At 44.4% G+C, this 23,925-nt stretch overlaps 1 protein-coding gene across 2 annotated transcripts in view; it reads right to left on the bottom strand.

Moving 5' to 3' along the window:
• The window catches only part of SVEP1 (sushi, von Willebrand factor type A, EGF and pentraxin domain containing 1), a 430,677-nt gene that overhangs the window by 177,305 nt on the left and 229,447 nt on the right, over window positions 1–23,925 (bottom strand). For both annotated transcript variants that reach the window (XM_033926500.1, XM_033926511.1), the window contains exons 25-27: window positions 21,705–21,862; window positions 8,509–8,710; window positions 4,427–4,602 (exon numbers count right to left, since the gene is read on the bottom strand). In XM_033926500.1, the coding sequence (XP_033782391.1) occupies window positions 4,427–4,602; window positions 8,509–8,710; window positions 21,705–21,862 (536 nt within the window). The remainder of the gene's footprint in view (window positions 1–4,426; window positions 4,603–8,508; window positions 8,711–21,704; window positions 21,863–23,925) is intronic.

Genomic DNA, 23,925 nt, shown 5'->3' with positions numbered 1-23,925 from the left:
TTTGCCTGTGCTGAGTTGTCTCGCGATGTCCATGAGTGTTCCTAGTAGGGTCTCAGTACTGTAGTTGGTTCTGAAGCCAGACTGTGTGGGGTGGAGTAGGTTGTGGCAGTACAGTAGGGTTTGGATGGGGGAGTTTGGGGGGGGGCTTGGTGGGCTCACAATTTCCACCATAAGTGTAGTGGTTAGAGTGGCTAATGGGCTTAGGTCCTCTATATGGTTCACTAGCCCACCCACCTGTGTGCAGCTCTACTAGGCTTCCCCATACCAGATGCTGCTGTTTTAGAGACAGGTATGTATCGTTTTGTTCTCATTTTTATGTGGTGGAAGGGGGTCAGTGATCACAGGGGGAGCATGGGGGTGTCTTACACTTGATGCATGCAGTGGTCATCTGGTCAGTTTGGGCACCTTTGTGGCACTTAGACCCTTCTAAAACAGGTCTAGTTTAAAACATATAAGTTCCATCCAGGATGTCTTACAAAATGTTTGATTATATTGCTGCAAAAATCACAACATAACACTTTCACCAAAATAATGCAATGAATGGAAACTTCACTTAAATCCAACTATCAAAATCCAGTCCAACTTAGCTTGCATGAGTTAATTTAACTGTAAAAGGGAGGAAAAAGCCTCAGAAAATATAGCTCTTGCCAGCCACCGTAGCTAAAAAAAACCTCCTTTTTACCAAATTCAAAATGACACTGTACAATGCAATAAAAGAATGATAAACCAGATAACAGTGCAAAACTACTTATGATATGCAGAGGATCGGCACATCAACGATGGCCAGCGTTCACAATTCCATGCTGCCTCAGAGTGTAACTGCCAGTCAATCCTCTTTGATGAGCCCAAACAAACGTCTATCGCCTCACACTGAGGCAGCATGGAATTGTGAAACGCTGGCCATCGTTGGTGTGCCGATCCTCTGCATAAGATAAGTAGTTTGGCACTATTATCTAATTTATCATTCTTTTATTGCATCGCACAGAGTCATTTTGATTTTAGTAAAAAAGGAGGTTTTTTTATGCCCATGAGATTTTGTTCAGGCAGGCCTTGAGCCGCTGTGGTGGCTGGCTTGTGTTGCATTTTCTGAGGCTTTTTCCTCCCTTTTACATTTAAATTAACTTGCGCATGCTAAGTTGGACTGGGCTTTGATTGTTGGATTTAAGTAAAGTTTCCATTCACTGCACTATTTTTGGTGAAAGTGTTATGTTGTAATTATCGCTGCAAGACATCCATGCCTAACCCACCCTTGAGACTGCTCAAAGCCTGCCCATAACAAGTCTCCACCATACCCATTTTGTGCTCTGAAAACACCTCGCTAGATGTACAGAAAATTATTTTGATTATCGGTGATTAGGATGTCCAAGTGCTGATCTAGGATGCGTTTTGGATATTTATGCTTTTGATTATGAGCCTGATAGTCCAGCAAGTTTCCAGTTTTTTCGTATCCTAGGAAAAACAGTTTACAAAAAAGCTGGACTAGATTCGTATAGCCCTTGAAGAAGGCTATGTTGCTTAACTTGCTTTTTTACCAAACTTTTCAAACCACCCTTGTACCTATTATATAAAAATGACGTGTGCTTATGTGCTTTTATAATTACATGACACAGAGACAAATTTGTATCCCATCCCTGTGAGCTATGTCCCTGTCTCATTCCTGCAAACTCTGTCTTCTTCTGCACAAGCCTCGAATCATAATTGTTCAAGGCTTGTATGGTTAAGGCAGAACTTGCTGGAATGGGGCAAGGACAGATCCCGTGGAGAAGGGATGGGAATATTGAGATCCCACGGGGACAGGGACAAATTTGTTCCTGTATCATTCTCTAAATTAGCAAAGGGTAAAGTAAATGTATGCATGAGGCAGGTGTAACATTCACAAGTGCCAGTCGTATCTTTGTGCCACTTATTCTTCCAAGAATATACAGAATCCCACTGTATGGTATCCAGAATGAGAAAGGAGGTAAGGATTTCAGAAACCCACTTGGTTTCAGGTATAATTACCTCATGCCAAGACTGACAGGTTCAGAGTCTCAATTATCGACCCTAAGTTCCTTCCCCCTCCTAGTGCTGCCTATTTATTCAATTAATCTTTCATATTTTTCATAATTTCCTTAAATGGCAGAAGGAATTACTTAAGTTTGCAGATATCCAAATAGCCCAATGGGACCCGTTTCACCACAGCGGTGGCTTTCTCAAGGATTCACAGGACAATTTGAATTCTTTTTAATGCACGTCCTTCCTCTCTTTGGGCAAACACCCCTCCCCCACTCCAGCCATCATTCTCCCCCCAATGCAAAAAAAAATGGTAGGAGGGATGCCTACTTCCTCCTGCCACCAGACGCCCACACCCCCAAACCCAATAAAATGGCAGTAGGGAAGCCCATTCCTTCCTGCCATTGAACGCTCCATCCCAACCCAATGAAAATGGCAGGACGGATGCCCACTCCTTCCTGCCACCAGACACCCTGCCCCCAACCTTTTAAAAATGTCGTAAGCAGGAAGCCAATCTCAGGCTCCTGCTTCTCTGGCGTGGCCCATCTAAATGACGGCCCTTCCTCTCCCCAGTGCATCATGTGATACATGGGGAGGGGTCAAAGGCCATGATTGGTTCAGATGCCTCAGGCCCCTCCCAAGGGGTGGGGCCTTAGGCATCTGAGTCAATCAGGCCTTAGGCACCTCCTTCTATGTCCAGGATACTGAGGGAGGTACCTAAGGTGTGATTGACTCAGATGCCTAAGGCCCCCACCCCTTGGGAGGGGCCTTAGGCATCTGAACCAATCAGGGCCTTTGGCACCTCCCTGTGCATCACATGATGCACCGGGGAGGGGAAGGAGAAGGCACATCATTTAGACGGGCCATGCCAGAGAAGCAGGAGCCTGAGATCGGCTTCTTGCTTACGACATTTTTAAAAGATACGGGGCAGGTTTGGAGAGGGGGTGGGGTGGGGGCATTCAGTGGCAGGAGGGAGTGGGCACCCTCCTGCCATTTTCTTTGGATTAGTGGGGAGGGTATCTGGTGGCAGGAGGGATTGGGCATCCTTCCTGGATTAGTGGGGAGGGCATCTGGTGGTAGGAAGGAGTAGGCATCCCTACTGCCATTTTTTTTTGATTCGGGGTGGGGAGCTATCCGGTGGCAGGACTGGGTATCCCTCCTGCCATTAGTTTTGAATTTGGGGGAGGTAGGGACAGTGGCTGGGGCATGTTTGTCAGGGATTGTTGGGGAGGGCCTTTGGGGGACTTTTTTTCATTTTTATGGGACAGATATTTTGCCTGTATAACACCACTGAAAAAAAAAAAGAAAAACAAAACAGGCAGACCTGTCGGTAACACAGTTACTGAAAACACAGACAAATCATCTTATAAGTTATCCAACCCACAATCAAATATCATTAATCACGAAAAAGGGGGTATTTAAGCATAATTTATACTATACTTGCTTTGAAGAGTTTTTTACACATCAGGGTCCAACTTCCATTTTATGATTTAATATAACACTTCTGTTGACCCACTACTTTTTTTCATTCAAACGATACCCCATTTTAACAGCAAACTCACCCCAAAACAACTACAATAGGAGGTTGAAGTATCATAAACAATGTGCTATTCTCCGTAAAGAGATCTCTTATAACATGGATGTTATTTCAAGTCTTCATTCTGAATGCATATGGTATAATTATTTACTTCAAAACCTCCTTCCTAACCATGACCTTAAATTTTTATTTACTTTTATTTGATGTAAAAACTAACTAAGGGTTCGATTTATTTTCTTTATTTTAATAATTGTATCAAAACCTAAAATCAATATATCAATGCATTTTTAAAGAAGAACAGCAACACTTATCTTAATGGCTTCCTAGCCAAAACCAACGTTGGAGGGCTATGAACTACCTGACGCTCAACTTCCTTTGGAGCGTTTCAGCCTTCATCGGGGGACAGTATCGCTGCTGTGCCACTTCCAAGTTTACCGAGTTTTCTGATGTCAGTGAAGACTGATGCAAAGAATTCATTTATTCTCTCTGCTATGGCTTTGTCTTCCCTGAGCGCACCTTTTAACCCTTGGTCATCTAGCAGTCCAACTGATTGCTTTTAATATACCTAAAAAAGTTTTTACTATGTGTTTTTGCCAACAAAATCTTCTTTTCAAGGTTTCTCTCTACCTTCCTTATCAGTGCCTTGTATGTGACTTTCCATTCCTTATAGTGTTTCCTATTATTTTCAGTCAGATTTTTCTTCCACTTTCTGAAGGATTTTCTTTTAGCTCTAATAGCATCCTTCACCTCATTTGTTAACCATGCCAGCTGCCATGTGGTCTTCCTTCCTGTCTTTTTAATACTTTTTACTACCTTTTGTGAAAAAGGAGAAGAGGTATGGCAAAAAAAACAACAAAAAACAGTAAAAAACATAACTGGAAAACAGCTCTACATTACCAGGAATATTTGATCCTACAGACAGGCCTGTGCCACCATCAGATAGCTTCCCATCAATGTACACTCTCCAAGCACCATCAGTGCTCGTCCACGTGACTGCAATGTGATGCCACTTTCCATCATTCACAGAGGGACAATCTGTTATCCTCTCCTTCCCATTCACATAAAGGACCCAGCTACACAAGGAGATAGTAGCACAGGAAGGCAATGACATTAACCTTATCCTTTATAAAAACATGGCTTGCATTTTTTAAACAGCTCACATTATAGCTCATGAGTATAATTGAACATATAAAATTGACCATCTTAGGAAGAACAGTTTCATTTTTTAATGACATAGAAAAGCTTAAGAGCCAACGGTCTACTCTTGACTAGACTTCAGTTACATGTCATAATATTTTTTTTAAAAAAAAGTCTCCATAAGGGCAATTTATAAATTAACCCCTAAATTCTGTATACGGCACCTTAAGCTGTATATGCAAAATGATGCACACAGCCAATTTGAATGTATAACTTAACTGATTGGTCTAAATAGCACCATTAATTGGCAATTAATTGATATCATAATATCATAATTGATATTAATTGGCACAACTTGAAATGTGTGATTCTGTAGAAAGTAAGCAACAGACCTAGGGGCAGATTCACTAACCTGCCCGATCGTGTGCAATCCGTGACAGGCCGACTGATTCACAACAGGTCCTTATTCAAATGAGGGCGATCGGAGGAATGCTCCCCACCAACCACATGGATCGCTAGACAGCGATCCTGACGTATCGCAGACCATCTTCTTTGCCTGTAGATGGTCTGTACATGCGCTGGCCCTCCGTGCCCGGCAGAGCTGGAAACTATTTTTTACTTTGTGAGCCCGTGGTTTTAATCTGCTTCAAACCCGTGGGTTAAAACCATGGGCTCGCATTGCGGGGGTGAGCAGGAGAGTCAGGGCAGAGAGCAGTGCGGCCAAGAGCAGGATAATTGGGGCAGATTGTAGGGCGGCCGAGAGCAGGAGAGTCGGGGCAGAGAGCGAGGCGGCCGATAGCAGGAGAGTCGGGGCAGAGAGCAGGATAATCAGAGCATAGAGCAGGGAGGCCGACAGCAGGAGAGTTGGGACAGAGAGCAGGGGTTTTTACACAAGCAACTGGTTCTCAGCAGTTCCTGAAATTGTTTTGTGAATCACGTCCTTCCTACTTTGCATACCGTTCCCCCAGGAACAAGGTTAGTGAATCAGGTCGGTGTCATAAAGTGGTCAGGACACAATCGGTGTCCTTAGTGAATCTAGCCCCTAATATCCAAATTTGAAAAGGGGGCATGGTAAGGGAAGGAACATGGGCATATTATGAGCATTCCTAAAAGTTATGCACATTGTTACAGAACACACCCAATCTGCATGGAAATTAGGTGCAGGCATTTAGATCTGGTTTTAGCCGGCCTAATTGCGTGCACTTAAAAGTTATGAGACATACAGACGCTTGGTGCGATTCTATAAAAGGTAAGCACACCTAGTAGAATTGTACTAGGTACTGCTCTAGTTGGCGCCAAATTTTTGGCCACTATATATAGAATATAGCCCTAAGTGCTTGCATTTGCACACCCCCTTGCATGTGTAAATGATTGGACCACTAGCACCTTTGCACATAAGTGTACACTTTCCCATGAAAGTGACAGCAAGACATCTATGTGGAGTTACAGAATAGAGTTTAAGTGGTATGGGCAGGACTACCACTTACACACATAAGTAAACCGAATACTGTAACTAAACCGAATACTGTAAGTTACATGTGTTCCTGCCATATTTACCTTCTCGCAGTTATGCCAAATCTATGACTGGTATAACTACAGGGTTATAAATGTTAGTCATGCCGGCACTGGATTATGCTGGTATTCTGTAACAGATTCTTGGCATACAGATGCTGTTATAGATTACATTCCCACCACAAGTTCTTGGAGCATCTAAATGGAAGTACCTAGTTGTAGGGGATAAAAGTGAAGCAGAAGACCTGCAATGCAAACATAGCAGGACAAACAGCAGACCAACAAATATATAGGATAAAGTCAAAGGTATTAATTCAACCTATGTATATACAGTACACCTGACATGGCCACATTTGCCTGTAGGCTGCATCAGAGGCACAAAACTGTAGGACAAAACAATGAAATAAAACCATATATCAGCAATCTAACATAAAGCATTCATCAAAAACATGTATGTATGTATGTATATGTATGTATGTATATTATATATATCATGTTGTGAGCTCGGTCCTGATAAGGGCAGCGGGCCACACTAGATGCGACAAACACTGATCTGGGCGTGTTTCCTATGACCAGGACAACCCTTCAGGAAGGTTAGCCCTAAGCAACTGCCTAGGATCTCTGTGAACAAAATTCAATGCCCCTGACCCAAAGAGGAACACAAACAGAATGGTAGTTTCCAACTTTATTCAGACCTCAGGACAGCCAGTAGTCAGGATACCAGGTTCTATAAGGCACCAACAAATTTCATAAGGCACAAGCACCAAAAGAGAAGGAAAAAACAAAAACGCACTTTCTTCCTAACAGTTCTAATAAGATTCAATGTCCTGATAAATGCTTCTGGACTTTAGGCTTTAACAAATCAGTCCTCTTCACCAGAGCATATTAATTCTTGCCCCTTCTAATCTACATTTGGCACTTTTCATTAAACCCCCCCCCAAAAAACAGGGAACCAAAATAAATACCATCCAACATGTAATAGCTTCCACCTCTGTAGGCACAAGTAAAGCTCTGTCTATTTTGCTGGTGGCGCTGAACTCAGCCAGGGAGAACTCCAGAACCTGTGAAATTGTTTGCTTTTTGAAAAGCAAAGCCTTCAGAATTACTTTTTAACCACCCTGATAATAAGCAAACAGGTTCTCTCCCAACACTTCCCAATAATACAGTGAGCACACTAGCTCACACACACAAACAGAGGTCAGAAAGCAAAACTCTTGAGATAATGCAGGAGAACCCTGCACAGGAGCACCCAATAATGCAGGAGCACCCTGCGCACGTCCAAGTTCTTTAGCAGACAATCCTGAGATTGGAACCCATTAGCTGAACAACCAGGAAACACACCTCCGGATGGACATGGAAAGCTGAAACCACCTTCAGCAAAAAAGGAAGGGAACTGTCCGCTCTTAGGAACTCAGAGCAAAGGATGTCGGCACGACAACACTTGCCATTCGGAAACTCTATGATCTGAAGAGAGAGCGATCAGAAAAAACATTCTGGAGTGTTAAATCCCAGAAAAAAGCATCTCTCAGTGGGTCAAAAGAAGCGCTGGCAAAGCCAGACAGCACCCCATTAAGATCCCAGACTGGGAACAGATTCTTAATGGGTGGCCAGACCCGAAGATATTTTTGCAAAACTCAGCAACAGCCGAATGCAACTCCAAAGAGAACTGCCAATCCTGGGATTTGGAACCAGAGTGACCAGCCACTGGGATCTGCAGAGATGCCACCATGAAGCCTTTATCTGTGAAGCCTTTATGTTAGACCTATATGATAATTTGAATTAAAACCTTTGCCTTTATACTATATATTTGTTGGTCCGCTGTTTGTCCTGTGGTGCTCAGTCGTAGAATTTCCCATGTGTCTGAACAAGGAAACAGTCACACATTTTTCAAAAGGAAAAATTGAAAAACCTAAAAAGCTCATATTTTGGGGATAGAGATATTTTGAAATGGTTGAAGCCCAGTCTAAAAATTGTTTTTATGTAGCAGTGCACTAGCTTCTGGGAGAAAGCACACTTTATGCTGTGAAATAGGTAGATAAAATTATTAAGAACTTATTGTGGTACAGTAGTAGCAAAGATTGGAGTTACCTGCAACTACTCATTCTTTTTCACCTTGTGCTAATCATGTTTTCTCTCATCATATATTCTAATTACATGCATGCCATAGCTCAAATGTGATCATTAATTATTTCAATTTTAATCCCTAATTTCCATATGAGTAAAGGACTCTTTCATCCACTAGCTAAATATTTCAAACAGGGTCTCAAACAATCGCCAACAATCACACACATCAGTAATCTGTGAGAGGCTAATACTGCTGTCTGGTTTACCCATTGTAGTCTGTAAGGAGAAAAGCATTGTCATTTCCATTCTCTACTGCATACGAAATTGGTGTTCCATAGTTGGTGGTGTCAGAGGACCTCATCCAGAATGTACAGGAGATGGCACTCAGTGATGGGAGAACGTTTTCAAGCAAGACATAGCCATAGATCCCTGAGACTTCAAAATCCAGGTTAAAACCAGAGGACTGTTCTGCAACCACAAGAGATTTTTCAGCTTTACAGGCTTTCATTCATTCATTCAAATTACAGTACAGTCTTGATTATCCAGTGTATACGGCACTGACTCATATTTGAATAAGTAAAAAGTTGGATAATAAGGACAACAATGGTAACCCCTCAAATAATGCATAGGTGGAGAAGATCGCCACGTGTGAACAATGGCTTCCCAAAATTGCTATTTTATTTTCACATTTAAATAGATTCAAACATATCTAAACAGTTTACAGCCTTAATCTATGTGTAAATGCTGCTTACATGCAGAGAAGCTTCTATAATAAAGTTTTATAGTAAAGATTGTACCAGCATTTTTTGAATGGCTAGTTCTGTATGCAAAAGGCCTTTCATACAATTAGGGATAACTGGGCAAAAAGATTAGTAAATCACTGAAGATGGTGCTCAATATCAAAAGAGAAAAACATCTCAAAAGTGGCCGATGGATGTTTTTCATAGGAAAACATCCAAGTTACAATTTTCAAAACTCAGATTTGAGACAGTTTTCTTTGCAGTTCGTCTAAATTGCAAGGGGGCGTGTTAGGGGTGTGTTTTGGATGGGGTCAGAATTTGAATGTTTTTCAGGGATAATGGAACAAGATAAAAATGTCTAGTGAAAAATATGGGACTTTTAAAAAATCTTTTTATTGTTTCAATATCGACTAAGTCACCTAAAAGATGCTTTAAATGACCAACTGACCATGGGGGGGGGGAGGGGGGGGTTAGGGTTTATTTATTTAAACCATTTATAGACCGCTTAATATCTAAGTGGTTTCCAGTAGCAAACAATCATAAAATTAACCGTAAACATATTAACATAAAAACAACAATCTCTATTATCCCATTAAATTATGAACCCCATCTCCCAGTGGTCACTGACTCCCTCCCATCCCCAAACATGTGACAGTGACAGTACATACCAGGTTCTGTGGCAGCTTCAAATATTATGGCCTTTCCTATTAGAGCACCAAGCTGGACCCCAAGAGTAGGTTAGTGGTATTACTACTACTACTACTTATTAGTTCTATAGTGCTACCAGATGCACATAGCGCTGCACATTTTACATGCAAGAGACAGTCATTGCTCGAAAGAGCTTACAATCTAATTATGACAGACATACAGGACAAAAAAGGTAATCTATATATGCTGCTCAGGTAGGGAATTACAAAGGGAATGATGAGGTGGGTAGGGGACTTTAGGCTGGTGAGGAGGAAGGCCCTCCCGCACATCGCTCCTCCCCCACCGGTGCAACCAGAGACTTGGCTAGGCCTGCATCAGTAGGACGGAAGTCCCACCCACCAAATGCCCAGACAGCAATCCAAGCCCTTTAATCCCGTTGAAGGCGAATAAGAACAACAAACCACAGGTGGCGAGGCCAATCCAGTGCCACCAGGATCACCCTGCTTTGATGCGAGGCGATTCTGCGAAGGGGAAAGACATGGAGGAGGTCCTCCCTCAGCTAGGGCTGAACCCAGGCATCCAGATCTGCGCTTCCCAATTTTGGGTAGCGGCTGAAGGACCGGATCACCTCCTTGTTGGACACAGTCATCATGAGATCAAACTGTTCACTATACTCTGGTCACTGTCCCAGATAGCATTCCATTCTCCAAGGTCCAGAGTTTGGCGGCTGAGAAAAGCCGCCTGCACACTATCCATTCCTGCCATGTGAGCCACTGACTAGGCTAGAGGATGACACACGGTCCAGAGAATCAGGAGAAGGGCCTCTTGATACACTTCTGGGTCCTCCCAGATGACTGACATATGTGACTGCCGTGGCATTGTCCGAAAACACCTGGACTTCCCTGTTTCACAGTGTGATTTCAAAGTGCCGGAGAGCCAGGCCAGACGTCCGAAGCCCCAGACCACTGATGGATCACGTCTTCTCAGAGGGGGACCATTGCCCTTGAACTGGATTGACCCTCACATAGCTCCCACGGCCATACAGAATCATCCAGGAGGCGATCCGAAGGGGAAAGCCTCTGGACAGTGAGACAGTGTTTAAGCACCAAGTCAAACTATGTCAAACCGCAGTCATTATCGGAAGTCACACTGGTGAAGACAAGCCCTCGCCCAGGGAACCACATCTATGGTCACAATCATGGAGCCCAGGAAGATACTACCAGGCATGAAACTGCTGACAAAGCTTCTCCTGGCGAGAAACCGGAAGAAAGACTTTGTTGAGAGCCATGGCAAATCTTATTCCCAGATATTCCAGGTCCTGTGATGGCGTAAGCCAGCTCATGCATAAGTTGACCACCCGGTCCAGGCTCTGAAGCAACTGGACCATAGTATGAACTGCTTGATGCCACAAACAGGAAATGCTGATGCAGGACGTGAAACCGGAGATACTTCCTGTGTTCCTGATAGATGTGGATATGCAGATATACCTCTGTCAGACCAAGGAGAACAGAAACTCTCCCAGCGCCACAGAGGTGATCACGGACCTCACCATTTCCAAGCTGAAACGGAGAACTTAAGAGAGTAGCATTGACCCCTTTGAGATGCAGTATAAGTCTTTAGACCTTGGTGCCTCTCTTTGGCATGATGAAGTCTATTGAGTATCTGCCAGAGCCCAAGTCTTCCTCCAGAACTGGTTCTAAGGCTGCTATAGCCAGCAACCGTTGAAACATAATGCTGACCTTGGCCTCCTTGTCCAGCTTTCCTGCCAGAGAATCCAGAAAGAAGTCCTGAAGGGGATGTGAGAACTCATGCGTGCAACTGTCCCACACAATATCCAGGACCCAGCGATCTGAAGAGATGGATTGCCATTCCACAAGAAAGGCCAAGAGCCTTCCTCCAATCTTCAGAGGTTCGGCAAGGGCCTGGAATCATAACTGCTGCTTGAAGGATGAGATGGCCTGGAGCCCTGAGGATTGGACCCCAAAACCTCTATTGGGTGGGCTGGAAGGGGCGCTGGCCCAAAGAAGTACCCAAGAACTGACGGTCTCACTTGTATGGATGAAAGCTAGAGCGTCCCAAGCCCCGAAAGGACAAGGACCTAAGTCTCCAGTCCTGCACACTAACCATTAAATCATCCAAACCCTTGCTAAAGAGCAGTTGCCCCTTGAACGTCAATTTGCAAAGGGTTGCCTGAGTAAAGGAGACACTGAACCACTGCCGGATCCACAGCAACCGACGAACAGAAACAGAATAAGCCGAGGGCTTGCTGATCACTCAAAACAGATCATATAGGATGTCCACCACGTAGTCCACTCCAGAGAACAAAAAGGAAGTATCCTGGAGTACTAAAGTGTCCAGATCATGGCGCAGTTTGGAGGGACAAGCTCTGTCCAGAAAGGAAGCAGCAGTGGCTGCTCCCAGCCCAGAGACCACCGAGTCGAAGATCCGCTTGAGAATGAAAGCAATCCTGCGGTCCTGAGCTTCCTTCAAAACTACTCCACTATCACTGGGAAGAGGAGTGTGCTTGGTGACCTAAACCATCAGGGAGTCCACTTATGGCAAAACAAATCTCTTTTTAAGCTCCTCAGCCATGGGATAGAGTTTGGATATGGTGCGTGCCACACGCAGAGGACCTTCCAGAGCCTCCCAGTGATCCGTGAGCATCTTTGCAATGTCTGAATGATCTGAAGGACTGCGGCTTCGAGCTATTCATAAGGGAGTATGCCACCACTGAAGACAGAGTAGAGTTCAGCTTTAATTCCTGGACGGAGTCAGAAATAATGCCAATGAGATCAGAAGGCTTGAAAGTCTTTGTACCGTGGAATCCTCCCCAAGATCTGGAGCATCACTCAAGTCCTGACCCACCAGGTCAGCGACTGTAGCCAAACACCAGCTGTAGTGGTACCCACCTGAGCGATTAAAGGCATGGCCAAATTATCCAAATCATCCTTTACGGCCACCTGCAGGCTGGGACCTTCATGCTCTGAATTTCCTAGGGCAGCAACCTCAGCAGAAGTCAATGGAACATTCAAATCCAATGATAAAGTCTAGGGGGTGGAGCCGGTGAGCTCTTTTTTTTTTTTTTTTTCCAAAATACGTCTGGTACATCATGCTAATAAAGTCCAGTGGAAAAACAGGATCTGGAGATGCAGACGCCTCCAACTGGGTTTTCTCAGAGGTCTTGGAGGATTTGCACTCTTTGGAATAAAAAAATATAGTTGTGTTTCACCAAGGAAGTGCTAGCGCTCACCACCATGGATGCTCTAGCGCTTACCCCTTGGGTCCTTCTTTGACTTTTTCAACTGGCCCCAGTTGGATTTGGCAGTAAACTCTCCCAGAGAAGCAGAGGCGGTTCAGATCTGACACCATTTCCCCCTCCCAAAGTCTGCATGGCACGTGGAACACGACTGCTTGCCATTGAGCCATTCACCCCAAACGAGGCATGAATCCAAAGAATCCAGCTCTGGGGAGTCCATCTGATAGGTTTTCTTCTGAAAACAAAGCCTTTAAGATAAAAAAAAAAAATAACATTCAAATTGGGAGAAATCCAAGATGGCCGCTACTTGCTCGATTTGAAATAAAACTGCCCAGGAAAAACACCAGGACCCTCAAAACAGCATTTTTAGAATTTCCAGGTTGTTGTTGGTGGTGGTGGTGGTGCGGGGTACCCTATTTTAACAATATATCAGCAAGAAATGCAAATTTTATGACCCCTCAAAATTGATCTCACAGACTGTCAGTCTGTTACTCATTGTGATATGCTGTGCTGCAGGCTGCAATGGAGAAGCTGATTCAGCATTCAGGGAGATCCTCTGCCCCAAAGAGCCTAGCAAACTGGGACTACAGTTTTCTGACTGCCTCTCCGGGCCACCACTTCATCCAAAGACCTCCCCCGCAGATGCTGAAAACAGGGGAGTAGGGGAGGACACAGTCAGCCCCAATCCTGGATTCACCTCCACAGAGCTAAGCAGCCTGTGCTCCAACCCACTAGCAGATGAACATGGGGCACTGATCCTGAGCCAGACCCCCTGGAAACAGACTGATTCAACCTAGTCTATGATCTCCTGCAGACAGAGCTGTCCATGCTGAAGACCTCTGCAGCACATGGCCTTGGTAGGGCGTGAAGCACACAAAAAAAAGAAGAAAAAAGCATGAGCAGAAAGGACAAGCTCCTACTATCTGACTTGTAGGAAAAGCAACTGGAAGCCAGAGGGTAGTCCTTCAGGTAAGAGGGAGGGGCTGAAAAACTGTGTGAAGTTTTCCTACAAGATGTCTGGTGGCTGATATTGTAAAACCCACTGGTCCAGGAATAGAGTGGGATTGTACAAGAACCTGTGGTTAACCAGGTGCAGCATGTTAGTAACTCCTGTGGTAAATGAAAAACACAGCTTGCAATCAACCTCAAAAGTAGAGTCATTCTCGCTGGGAGCATTTTAAAAGGGACCCAAGATTAACCAATGGCCTGCTGACTCACCTCAAGCAAAATGACACCCCACTCAAAGACTCTGCCCCCCCCTAAGGACCTACCTGGAATTTCACTGATGTCTAGCAGATAGAGCAGGAATAAACCCCAGTTGCTCCTGCCTCACTGGATACTTGGATACTGGGTTTAAACTGGCATTGGCTGACCTCCTAGCAATAGTCTTGTGAACTACAGCTAGAGGTTAGCTTGTCAAATAAAAGCATGTGCTTAAAATTACTGCAAGGAAATATGTATTCAGGAAGCAGAATGAACTGTCATGCCTACTTATATCTAATTAATCCAATGCACTAGACTAGATCAATAACACTAACTTGTAAAGATCTCAGCAGTGACTTGTTTCACGTAAAGTGCAGTTCTTTATAACTCACTGAAATCATAAGAATATAAGAATTGCCGCTGCTGGGTCAGACCAGTGGTCCATTGTGCCCAGCAGTCTGCTCCCACGGCGGCCCTTAGGTCAATGACCAGTGCCCTGAATCTAGCCTTACCTGCATACATTCTGGTTCAGTAGGAACTTGTCTAACTTCGTCTTGAATCTCTGGAGGGTGTTTTCCCCTATAACAGCTTCCGGAAGAGCATTCCAGTTTTCTACCACTCTCTGGGCGAAGAAGAACTTCCTTACGTTTGTACAGAATCTATCCCCTTTCAACTTTAGAGAGTGCCCTCTTGTTCTACCTACCTTAGAGAGGGTGAACAACCTGTCTTTATTTACCAAGTCTATTCCCTTCATTATCTTGAATGTTTCGATAATGTCTCCTCTTTTCAAGGGAGAAGAGGCCGTTTCTCTAATCTCTCACTGTACAAAAACTCCTCCAGCTCCTTAACCATTTTAGTCGCTCTTCTCTGGACCCTTTTGATTAGTACTGTATGCTTCCTCAAGTACGGAGGCCAGTGCTGGCTGCAGTATTCCAGATGGGGGCGTACCATGTCCCGGTACAGCAACATGATAACCTACTCCAATCTATTTGTGATCCCCTTCTTAATCATTCCTAGCATTCTGTCCGCCCTTTTCGCTGCCGCATTGCGCGGACGGCATCATTGACTTGTCAACCAGTACTCCCAAGTCTTTTTCCTGGGGGTCTCTCCGAATATTCATGTATAAGATTTTTGTTACCGACATGCATCACTTTACACTTATCCACGTTAAACCTCATTTGCCATGTCGCGGCCCATTCCTCGAGCGTGTTTATGTCACGTTGCAGGTCTTCGCAATCCTTCTGCGTGAGCAACAGGATCTAAAGCAGAGAAACATAGAAACATGATGGCAGATAAAGGCCAAATGGCTCATCTAGTCTGCCCATCCAAAGTAACCATTATCTCTTTCTCTCTCTAAGAGATCCCACATGCCTATCCCACGTCTCCATGAATTCAGACACAGTCTCTGTCTCTACCACTTCTTCCGAGAGATTGTTCCATGCATCTATCACACTTTCTGTAAAAAAATATTTCCTTAGATTAATCCTGAGCCTATCACCTCTTAACTTCATCCTATGCCCTCTCATACCAGATCTTCCTTTTGATTGAAAAAGACTCGACTCATGCGCATTTATGCTCTGTAGGTATTTAACATAGTAACATAGTAGATGACGGCAGATAAAGACCGAATGGTCCATCCAGTCTGCCCAACCTGATTCAATTTAAATTTTTTTTAATTTTTTCTTCTTAGCTATTTCCGGGCAAGAATCCAAAGCTCTACTCGGTACTGTGCTTGGGTTCCACTCCAGCCCATCTACACCCTCCCAGCCATTGAAGCCCTCCCCAGCCCATCCTCCCCCAAAATGGCCATATACAGACCGTGCAAGTCTGCCCAGTACTGACCTTAGTTCAATATTTAATATATTATTTTCTGATTCTTGAACTCAGTCACCGTTTTCTTCTCTACCACCTAGGCATCTACCACCCTCTCCGTAAAGTAGAATTTCCTAACATTGCTCTTGAATCTACCACCCCTCAACCTCAAATTATTACTGTTTTCCTTTCTCTGCAAAAGATTTTATTCTACGTTAATACCCTTCAAGTATTTGAACATCTAAATCATATCTCCCCTGTCCCTCCTTTCCTCTAGGGTATATATATTCAGGGCTTCCAGTCTCTCCTCATACGTCTTCTGGCATAAGCCTCCTATCATTTCATCACCCTCCTCTGGACCGCTTCAAGTCTTCTTAAGTCCTTCGACAGATACGGTCTCCAAAACTGAACACAATACTCCAGGTGGGGCCTCACCAATGACTTGTACAGGGGCATCAACACCTTCTTCCTTTTACTGGCTATGCCTCTCTTTATACAGCCCAGCATCCTTCTGGCAGCAGCCACCACCTTGTCACACTGTTTTTTCGCCTTTAGATCTTCGGACACTATCACCCCAAGATCCTTCTCCTTGTCCGTGCATATCAGCTTCTCACCTCCCAGCATATACGGTTCCTTCCGATTATTAATCCCCAAATGCATTACTATACATTTCTTTGCATTGAATTTTAGTTGCCAGGCATTAGACCATTCCTCTAACTTTTGCAGATACTTTTTCATATTTTCCACTCCCTCTTCGGTGTCTACTCTATTACAAATCTTGGTATCATCTGCAAAAAGGCACACTTTTCCTTCTAACCCTTCAGCAATGTCACTCACAAACATATTGAACAGGATCGACCCCAGCACCGAACCCTGAGGGACTCCACTACTCACCTTTCCTTCCTCCGAGCGACTTCCATTAACCACCACCTTCTGGCATCTGTCCGACAACTAGTTTCTAACCCAGTTCACAACTTTGGGTCCTAACTTCAGCCCTTCAAGTTTGTTCAACAGCCTCCTAAGATGAACCATATCAAAGTCTTTGCTGAAATCTAAGTAAATTACATCTAGCATATGTCCTCAATCCAGCTCTCCGGTCACCCAATCAAAAAATTCAATCAGGTTCGTTTGGCACGATTTACCTTTTGTAAAGCCATGTTGCCTCGGATCCTGTAACCCATTAGATTCAAGGAAGTACACTATCCTTTCTTTCAGCAACACTTCCATTATTTTTCCAACAACCGAAGTGAGGCTCACCGGCCTATAGTTTCCTGTTTCATCTCTGTGACCACTTTTGTGAATAGGGACCACATCCACTCTCCTCCAATCCCCGGGAACCACTCCCGTCTCCAGAGATTTGTTGAACAAGTCTTTAATAGGACCCGCCAGAACCTCTATGAGTTCCCTCAGTATCCTGGAATGGATCCCGTCCGGTCCCATCGCTTTGTCCACCTTCAGTTTTTCAAGTTGCTCATAAACACTCCTCTGTGAACGGCGCAGAATCTACTCCATTTTCTCGTGTAACTTTGCCAGACAATCTCGGTCCTTCTCCAGGATTTTCTTCTGTGAACACAGAACAGAAGTATTTGTTTAGCACATTTGCTTTTCCCTCATCACTCTCCACATATCAGTTCCCAGCATCTTTTAGTTTAGCAATTCCATTTTTCATCTTCCTCCTTTCACTAATATATCTGAAAAAAAATTTTGGCTCCCTTTTTTTACATTTTTAGCCATTTGTTCTTCCGCCTGTGCTTTCACCAGACATATCTCTCTTGGCTTCTTTCAGTTTCACCCTGTAGTCCTTTCTGCTCTCCTCTTCTTGGGTTTTTTTATATTTCATGAACGCCAACTCTTTCGCCTTTATTTTCTCTGCCACTAGTTTGGAGAACCATATTGGCTTCGTTTTTCTCTTGTTTTTATTTATTTTCTTCACATAAAAGGTCCTTAGCCTTTTTTATTTCTCCTTTCAGCTTAGACCACTGTCTTTCCACTTCTCTTATGTCCTCCCATCCTAACAGCTCTTTCTTCAGGTACTCTCCAATTTCATTAAAGTTAGTACGTTTGAAATCTAGGACTTTAAGTATTGTGCGGCCATTCTCCACTTTAGCCGTTATATCAAACCAAACTGTTTGATGATCGCTACTTCCCAGGTGAGCACCCACTCGAACATTAGAGATACTCTCTCCATTTGTGAAGACCATATCCAATATCGCTTTTTCCCTTATGGGTTCCCTCACCATTTGTCTGAGCAGTGCCTCTTGAAAGGCATCCACAATCTCCCTACTTCTTTCTGATTCCACAGACGGAGCATTCAAGTTCGCATCCGGCAGGTTGAAATCTCCCAACAGCAGCACCTCCAAACTTTTGGATATCCATAATCAGATCCTTATCAATTTGCTGCGATTGAGTCAGAGGTCTGTAGATTACACCCACGTAGATAGAAGTTCCATCTTCTCTTTTCAGAGCAATCCATATCGCTTCTTCCTCTCTTCTTTAAACGTCTCTATCATATCACCCCTCTTCCACCTTTCCTCTAAAGTATACATATTGAGATCTTTAAATCTGTCCAATACACCTTATTACGAAGACCACACACCATTTTAGTAGCCTTCCTCTGGACCGACTCTATCCTTTTTATATCTTTTTGAAGATGTGGTCTCTAGAATTGTACACAATATTCTAAATGAAGTCTCACTAGAGTATTATACAGGGGAATCAATACCTCCTTTTTCCGACTGGCCATTTCTTTTCCTATGCACCCTAGAATCCTTCTAGTGTTCACCGTCACCTTTTCAACATGTTTGCTCACCTTAAAATCATCACATACAATCATGCCCAAGTCCGGTTCTTCTGTCATGCACATAAGTTCTTCACCCCCGAAACTATACCGTTTCTTCGGGTTTTTGCAGTCAATTGCTTAGCAGGGTCTCTAGTTCAATCTTCTTTCCCGCCCACCCTTCACAACTCCCATCCACCCCTGGCACATCTCTTAATTTATGGTAAAGTATCCTAATTAAGAGAAAAAGAGGGAGGTTTGTTATTACAGAGTATTTTCAAAAGTGATTTGCCATAAATAATGTTTTTGCACTTGCTTACAAGCAAACACCAAATAAAAGCATACAATGTACATTATGTTCTGAGCTCTTTGGGGAGAACGCGATAGAAAAGTTATAAATAATTAAACCACTCCCTAATATTAAGATGCAGACAACAGTCCAACAGTGAGAGAGGTGCTTTCTGGTCTTTTTTCACTGTGCGCCACATATACTTTTGCATTGAGTGTCCCATGTATGATCATCTCCCAGTTTACAAGAGGTTATAAATGTGCTCTCAGTGCATGGAGCTCAGAATGAGTGTCTATCTCTTGAGGCTAGAGTATCACTTAGGAAAGCAAGAAACCTATAGGGATATAGTAGCTAAGGCCCACTCCCAGCCCAGCAGACCCCATACTGCCTTGGAGAAAAGCTGTCACCAAAAAGAACAGCATCACCCTGGTAAAGCAGGAAGTGATCTTGCAGCCTGGACCTGCCCCCCAGTGGATGAAACATCCTCTTGTACCAAGGATGTGTCTCCAGGGTTTCTGCCCAGGAGGAAAGGGTTGGGATGGCTGTTTTAGTTGGTGATTCAATCATTTGGCATGTTTATAGACTCCACCTTAACTAACATTTAAAAGAAGACAGAGCAGCTTTTAAAGCAAAATGGGGGAAACAAATAGTTGTTCAGGAGCACATGGATCAGAGTAAGGTATCTTTGAAGGATACTTTCAAAACAGGAAAGTTAAGGCATCCCAATAGAGATGTTGTTAAACATGTACAATCTGTCCCATTAAAAAAAGAAAAAAATCCACCACCCCCCCCCCGTACCATGCCCACCCCCCCCTGTACCGGCACCCCCAAGCCACCGCTCCTCCTGAACAAAAAAAAAAAAGGCAAGAGGGATGTCCACTCCCTCCTTCCACTGGAAGATACACCCCACCCACCCCTGAACTGAAAAAATGGCAGGAGAAATACCCACTCCCTCCTGCCACCAGAGGGCCCCCCAAACCCCCAGTATCTTTTATGTTGGGAACAGGAGGGGTGCTCAGTCCCTCCCGCTCCTCTGAGGCCATCGCCTGCAATGTGAGCCTTAGGCCCCTACCTGGGGCCTAAGGCATGGAGAGGGGCCTACCTGGTGTAATGCATGGAGAGGGGCCTAGGGCCCTGGTTGGTTCAGACACCTCAGGCCCCTTCTCTTGGGAGGGGTCTTAGGTGTCTGAGCCAATCACGGACTTTCTTAGGCTCCCTCTGTATCCTGGATACAAAGGTGAGGAACCTAAGGCCCTGATTGGCTCAGTCAAGCTCCACCGAGGCCGCCATCTTCAATGTGGGCCTTAGGCCCCTCCCCGGTGCATCATGTGATGCACGGGGAGGGGCCTAAGGTCCTGATTATCTCAGATGCCTCAGGCCCCTCCATGTGGGAGCAGTCTTAGGCATCTGAGCAAATCAGGGATTCCTTAAGCTCCCTCTCTATCCTGGATACAAGGAGGAGGAGCCTAAGGCCCTGATTGGCTTGATTGAGCCGATCAGGGCCTTAGGCTCCTCCCCCTTATATCCAGGATACAAAGGGAGCCCAAGGAAGTCCCTGATTGGCTCAGACACCCAAGACCCTTCCATAGAGAAGGGCCTGGGGCATCTGAACCAATCAGGGCCTTAGGCCCCTCCCATGCATTACATGATGCACCGGGTAGGGCCTTAATGCCCTGATTGGTACAGGTGCCTCAGGCCCCTTCTCTTGGGAGGGGTCTTAGGTGTCTGAGCCAATCAGGGACTTCATTAGACTCCCTCTGTATCCTGGATACAAGGGAGAGGAGCTTAAGGCCCTGATCGGCTCAGACAAGCCAATCAGGACCTTAGGCTCCTCCCTCTTGTATCTGGGATAGAGAGGGAGCCTAAGGAAATCCCAGATTGGCTCAGATACCTAAGACCCCTCCCACAGAGAGGGGCCTGAAGCATCTGAGATAATAAGGACCTTAGGCCCCTCCCCGTGCATCATATGATGCACCGGTGAGGGGCCTAAGGCCCGCATTGCAGATGGTGGCCTCAGTGGAGCAGGAGAGACTGAGCACCCTGCTCCCAACTTAAAAGGTACCGGGGGGGGGCTGAGGGGGGCCTCCGGTGGCAGGAGGGAGTGGGAATTCCTCCTGCCATTTGTTTTGGGTTGGGGGCGCTTAGTTGGGAGGGCCGTCGTTGGCAGTGGGGGACTTTTTTTTAATGAGACCGATATTTTGTGTGTGCAATACACGCAAAATATCTGTGCCATTGAAACCTCCCCCGAAAAAACCCCCCAGGCAGACCTGTCGGTAGCATGGGCGATCGAGGGGAAAAACACAAGGTGGGACATTTTGTGCATCAGGTCGGTTATCAGCAATCGTTGCTAAAACTGTGAAAACAGGTTTAATGAAGATTGCTGATTTTAGTGCATCCCCCAGTTATTTTCAAAAGTAAACTCCTTATGGAGTTTCTCTATGAAAATCTATAGCTCAGTGGAGGTTTAGAGCATGAAGGTTATCTGCAGTTTTGCAGGTGCAATCTGCCCACTGGGAATTATGTATAGGGAGTTTTAGATAAACTCCCCAGGAATACACTTTACCAGACCTGGCCTTGCCCCCAGGGGCTCATCTCCTCCCAACCCTGTAGGAAGGCAATTATCAAGGGTTTCTCTGTAGAATTAGTTTGAAAATTGCTTCTACACTGTATCATAAGAAATCAAGGTACAATTTGCATCGTATATCACCTTTCTGCTGACACATTAAGACTGTGTATACCTGTTTCACACCTTCTGCCCGTAAAGCCAGGTGTACACTTGCAGATGTAGGAGTCCAAGGCATCCACACAGGTTGCTTGATTTAAGCATGGATTGGACTCACATTCATTAAAGTTTATTTCACAGTTCACCCCAGTGTATCCTGTTGTACAGTGACACCTAAGGAAAAGCACATAAAATGATCATTTTCATGCTCACTCGTAAAGAAAGAGCATTATTGACCCAAATGTGAATAATGGAACTAAGGGGAGACAAAAGTAAACTGTACTATTTTGCTTAAATCTTCATTACAATCATACAAGCAGCAGCTAGGTTCTAGCATGAGATGTTTTCCTGCTCTCTGAAACTGAACTACTTGAGTCACTAACTTGATCAAGCAATAAATTTTCCGTTTATGTTACTGGAGACAATGGAAATAAAACTTGGATGTCTCATATCCATTCTCCTTTTTCTGGAGCCATATGATAACCCCAGAGTGGGTGGGAGTGTTGCTGTTTGAAGTTGGGGTGAATTGGGGGGCTGTGATTGGTGACGGCCCTCACCCGCTTTAAAAAAAAAATCTTTATTTCTGAACTTATTCTGGAATAGGCTCAGTGTAAAGCTCCATCTCATTTTGGTAAAGGGCATATGAAAATCTATGGTAGCCTGTCTTCTGAATTAACTCTTGTAAGATTTGACAGGGGAGGAGAATATATTTGTGGCTTACATATGCACAGTAACTACTGCAATTAGAATAGTGCCAGCTCCTTCAAGAGGCTCCCCACAAGCATTCTGCTACATTATTGAGATACTAGGCCAGGGGGCCCCAAAGTCCCTCCTTGAGGGCTGAATCCAGTCAGGTTTTCCGGATTTCTCCAAGGAATATGCATTGAAAGCAGTGCTGGTGGGGGGCACAAGCACCCCTCTTCCTCTCTGCCCCCTCACCTCTTCCTACTCCTCCTCTTGCCATGCGTGCGCCCCCTTCCCTTATACCTCAAGTTGTTCACCGCCATGAGCAACAACTTCAAAGTGCTCCTCACGACCATGTCGTATCTCCTGCTGACATCACTTCCGGGTGCCACGCATAGGAAGTGACATCACAGGGAGAGCCAATGGAGTCGTGAGGAGCATGTTGAAGTTCTTGTTGCTCACGGCGATGAACAACTAGAGGTACAGGGGAAGGGAAGAGAAGGAGGAATACCAGAACAATAAGATCCTTCCTGGGACAAATTGTCAGTTCAAAAAGCTTTCTGTCAGAGTGTTTAAAAAGACGCTCCGACACAGTTTTTTGAACCGATGATTTGTGCCAGGAGGGATTTTATTGTTCTGGTATTGCTCCTGAATAATCGAATAAGGCATTTTCAGTCTTACCATCGACACTATAAGACTATCACCTCCTGGATGTTTCTTGCACTCCTGAGGCAGACTTTAATGCCAAAACATGGACCATATCAGGTCTGCAAGCCACTCAGTACCATCTTTGACAAAGAGGAGAAAACAGCTGACACTAACGGCCTCTTTTACAAAGTCACACGGCAACAGCCCTGAAGCCCTTTAAATCTCTATGGGCTTCGGGGCCATTAGCACAGTGCAGCCACTAGCGCGGCTTTGTAAAAGAGGCCGTAAGTCAAAGGGTTCAATGGCTTAGGAATATCGAGCAAATAGAATGCCAAAAACAGTCAATGTTCCAGGGAAGAAAAAGACCTTGGAGTGGCCTGAAGGCAAACATGAAAAACTGACAAAAATGAACTAAATAATAATAATAACAGTTTATATACTGCAGGACCGTGAAGTTCTATGTGGTTTACAATGATTAGAAAGATGCTACAAATTGAGTAGAACTTACATAGTTGAAGAATAGTGGCTAACAGTTTAAGAGAACAGTTGTAATGGAGGGGATTGAGATGGGAGATTGTGATGGGAGAGATTGTACAGATCCGCTACCTAGGTATTTCAAGAACAGGTATGTCTTTAGGTGTTTCCTAAATACACCATAGTTATTTGTGTTTATAATTAGTTTTTCCAGGTCTTTGCCCCATAAAGCCACCTAGTAAGAGAGAAGATGTTGATGGCGTATTTTAAATTTACATCCTCTAACCGGTGGGGAGATGAACTTCAGGTGTGTACTTCTCTTATGTCTATTGATTGAGAAGTAGAAGAGGTCAATTATATATTTAAGGGCTAAACCAGATAGTACCTTAAAGCAAAGACATCCCAGCTTGAACTTCGAACGTGCCTCCATC

This window comes from Geotrypetes seraphini, chromosome 1, assembly GCF_902459505.1.
Source record: "Geotrypetes seraphini chromosome 1, aGeoSer1.1, whole genome shotgun sequence".
Lineage (NCBI taxonomy): Eukaryota > Metazoa > Chordata > Amphibia > Gymnophiona > Dermophiidae > Geotrypetes > Geotrypetes seraphini.
The sequence above is the reverse complement of the archived record's forward strand: the minus strand, read 5'-3'. Positions and strand labels throughout refer to the sequence as shown.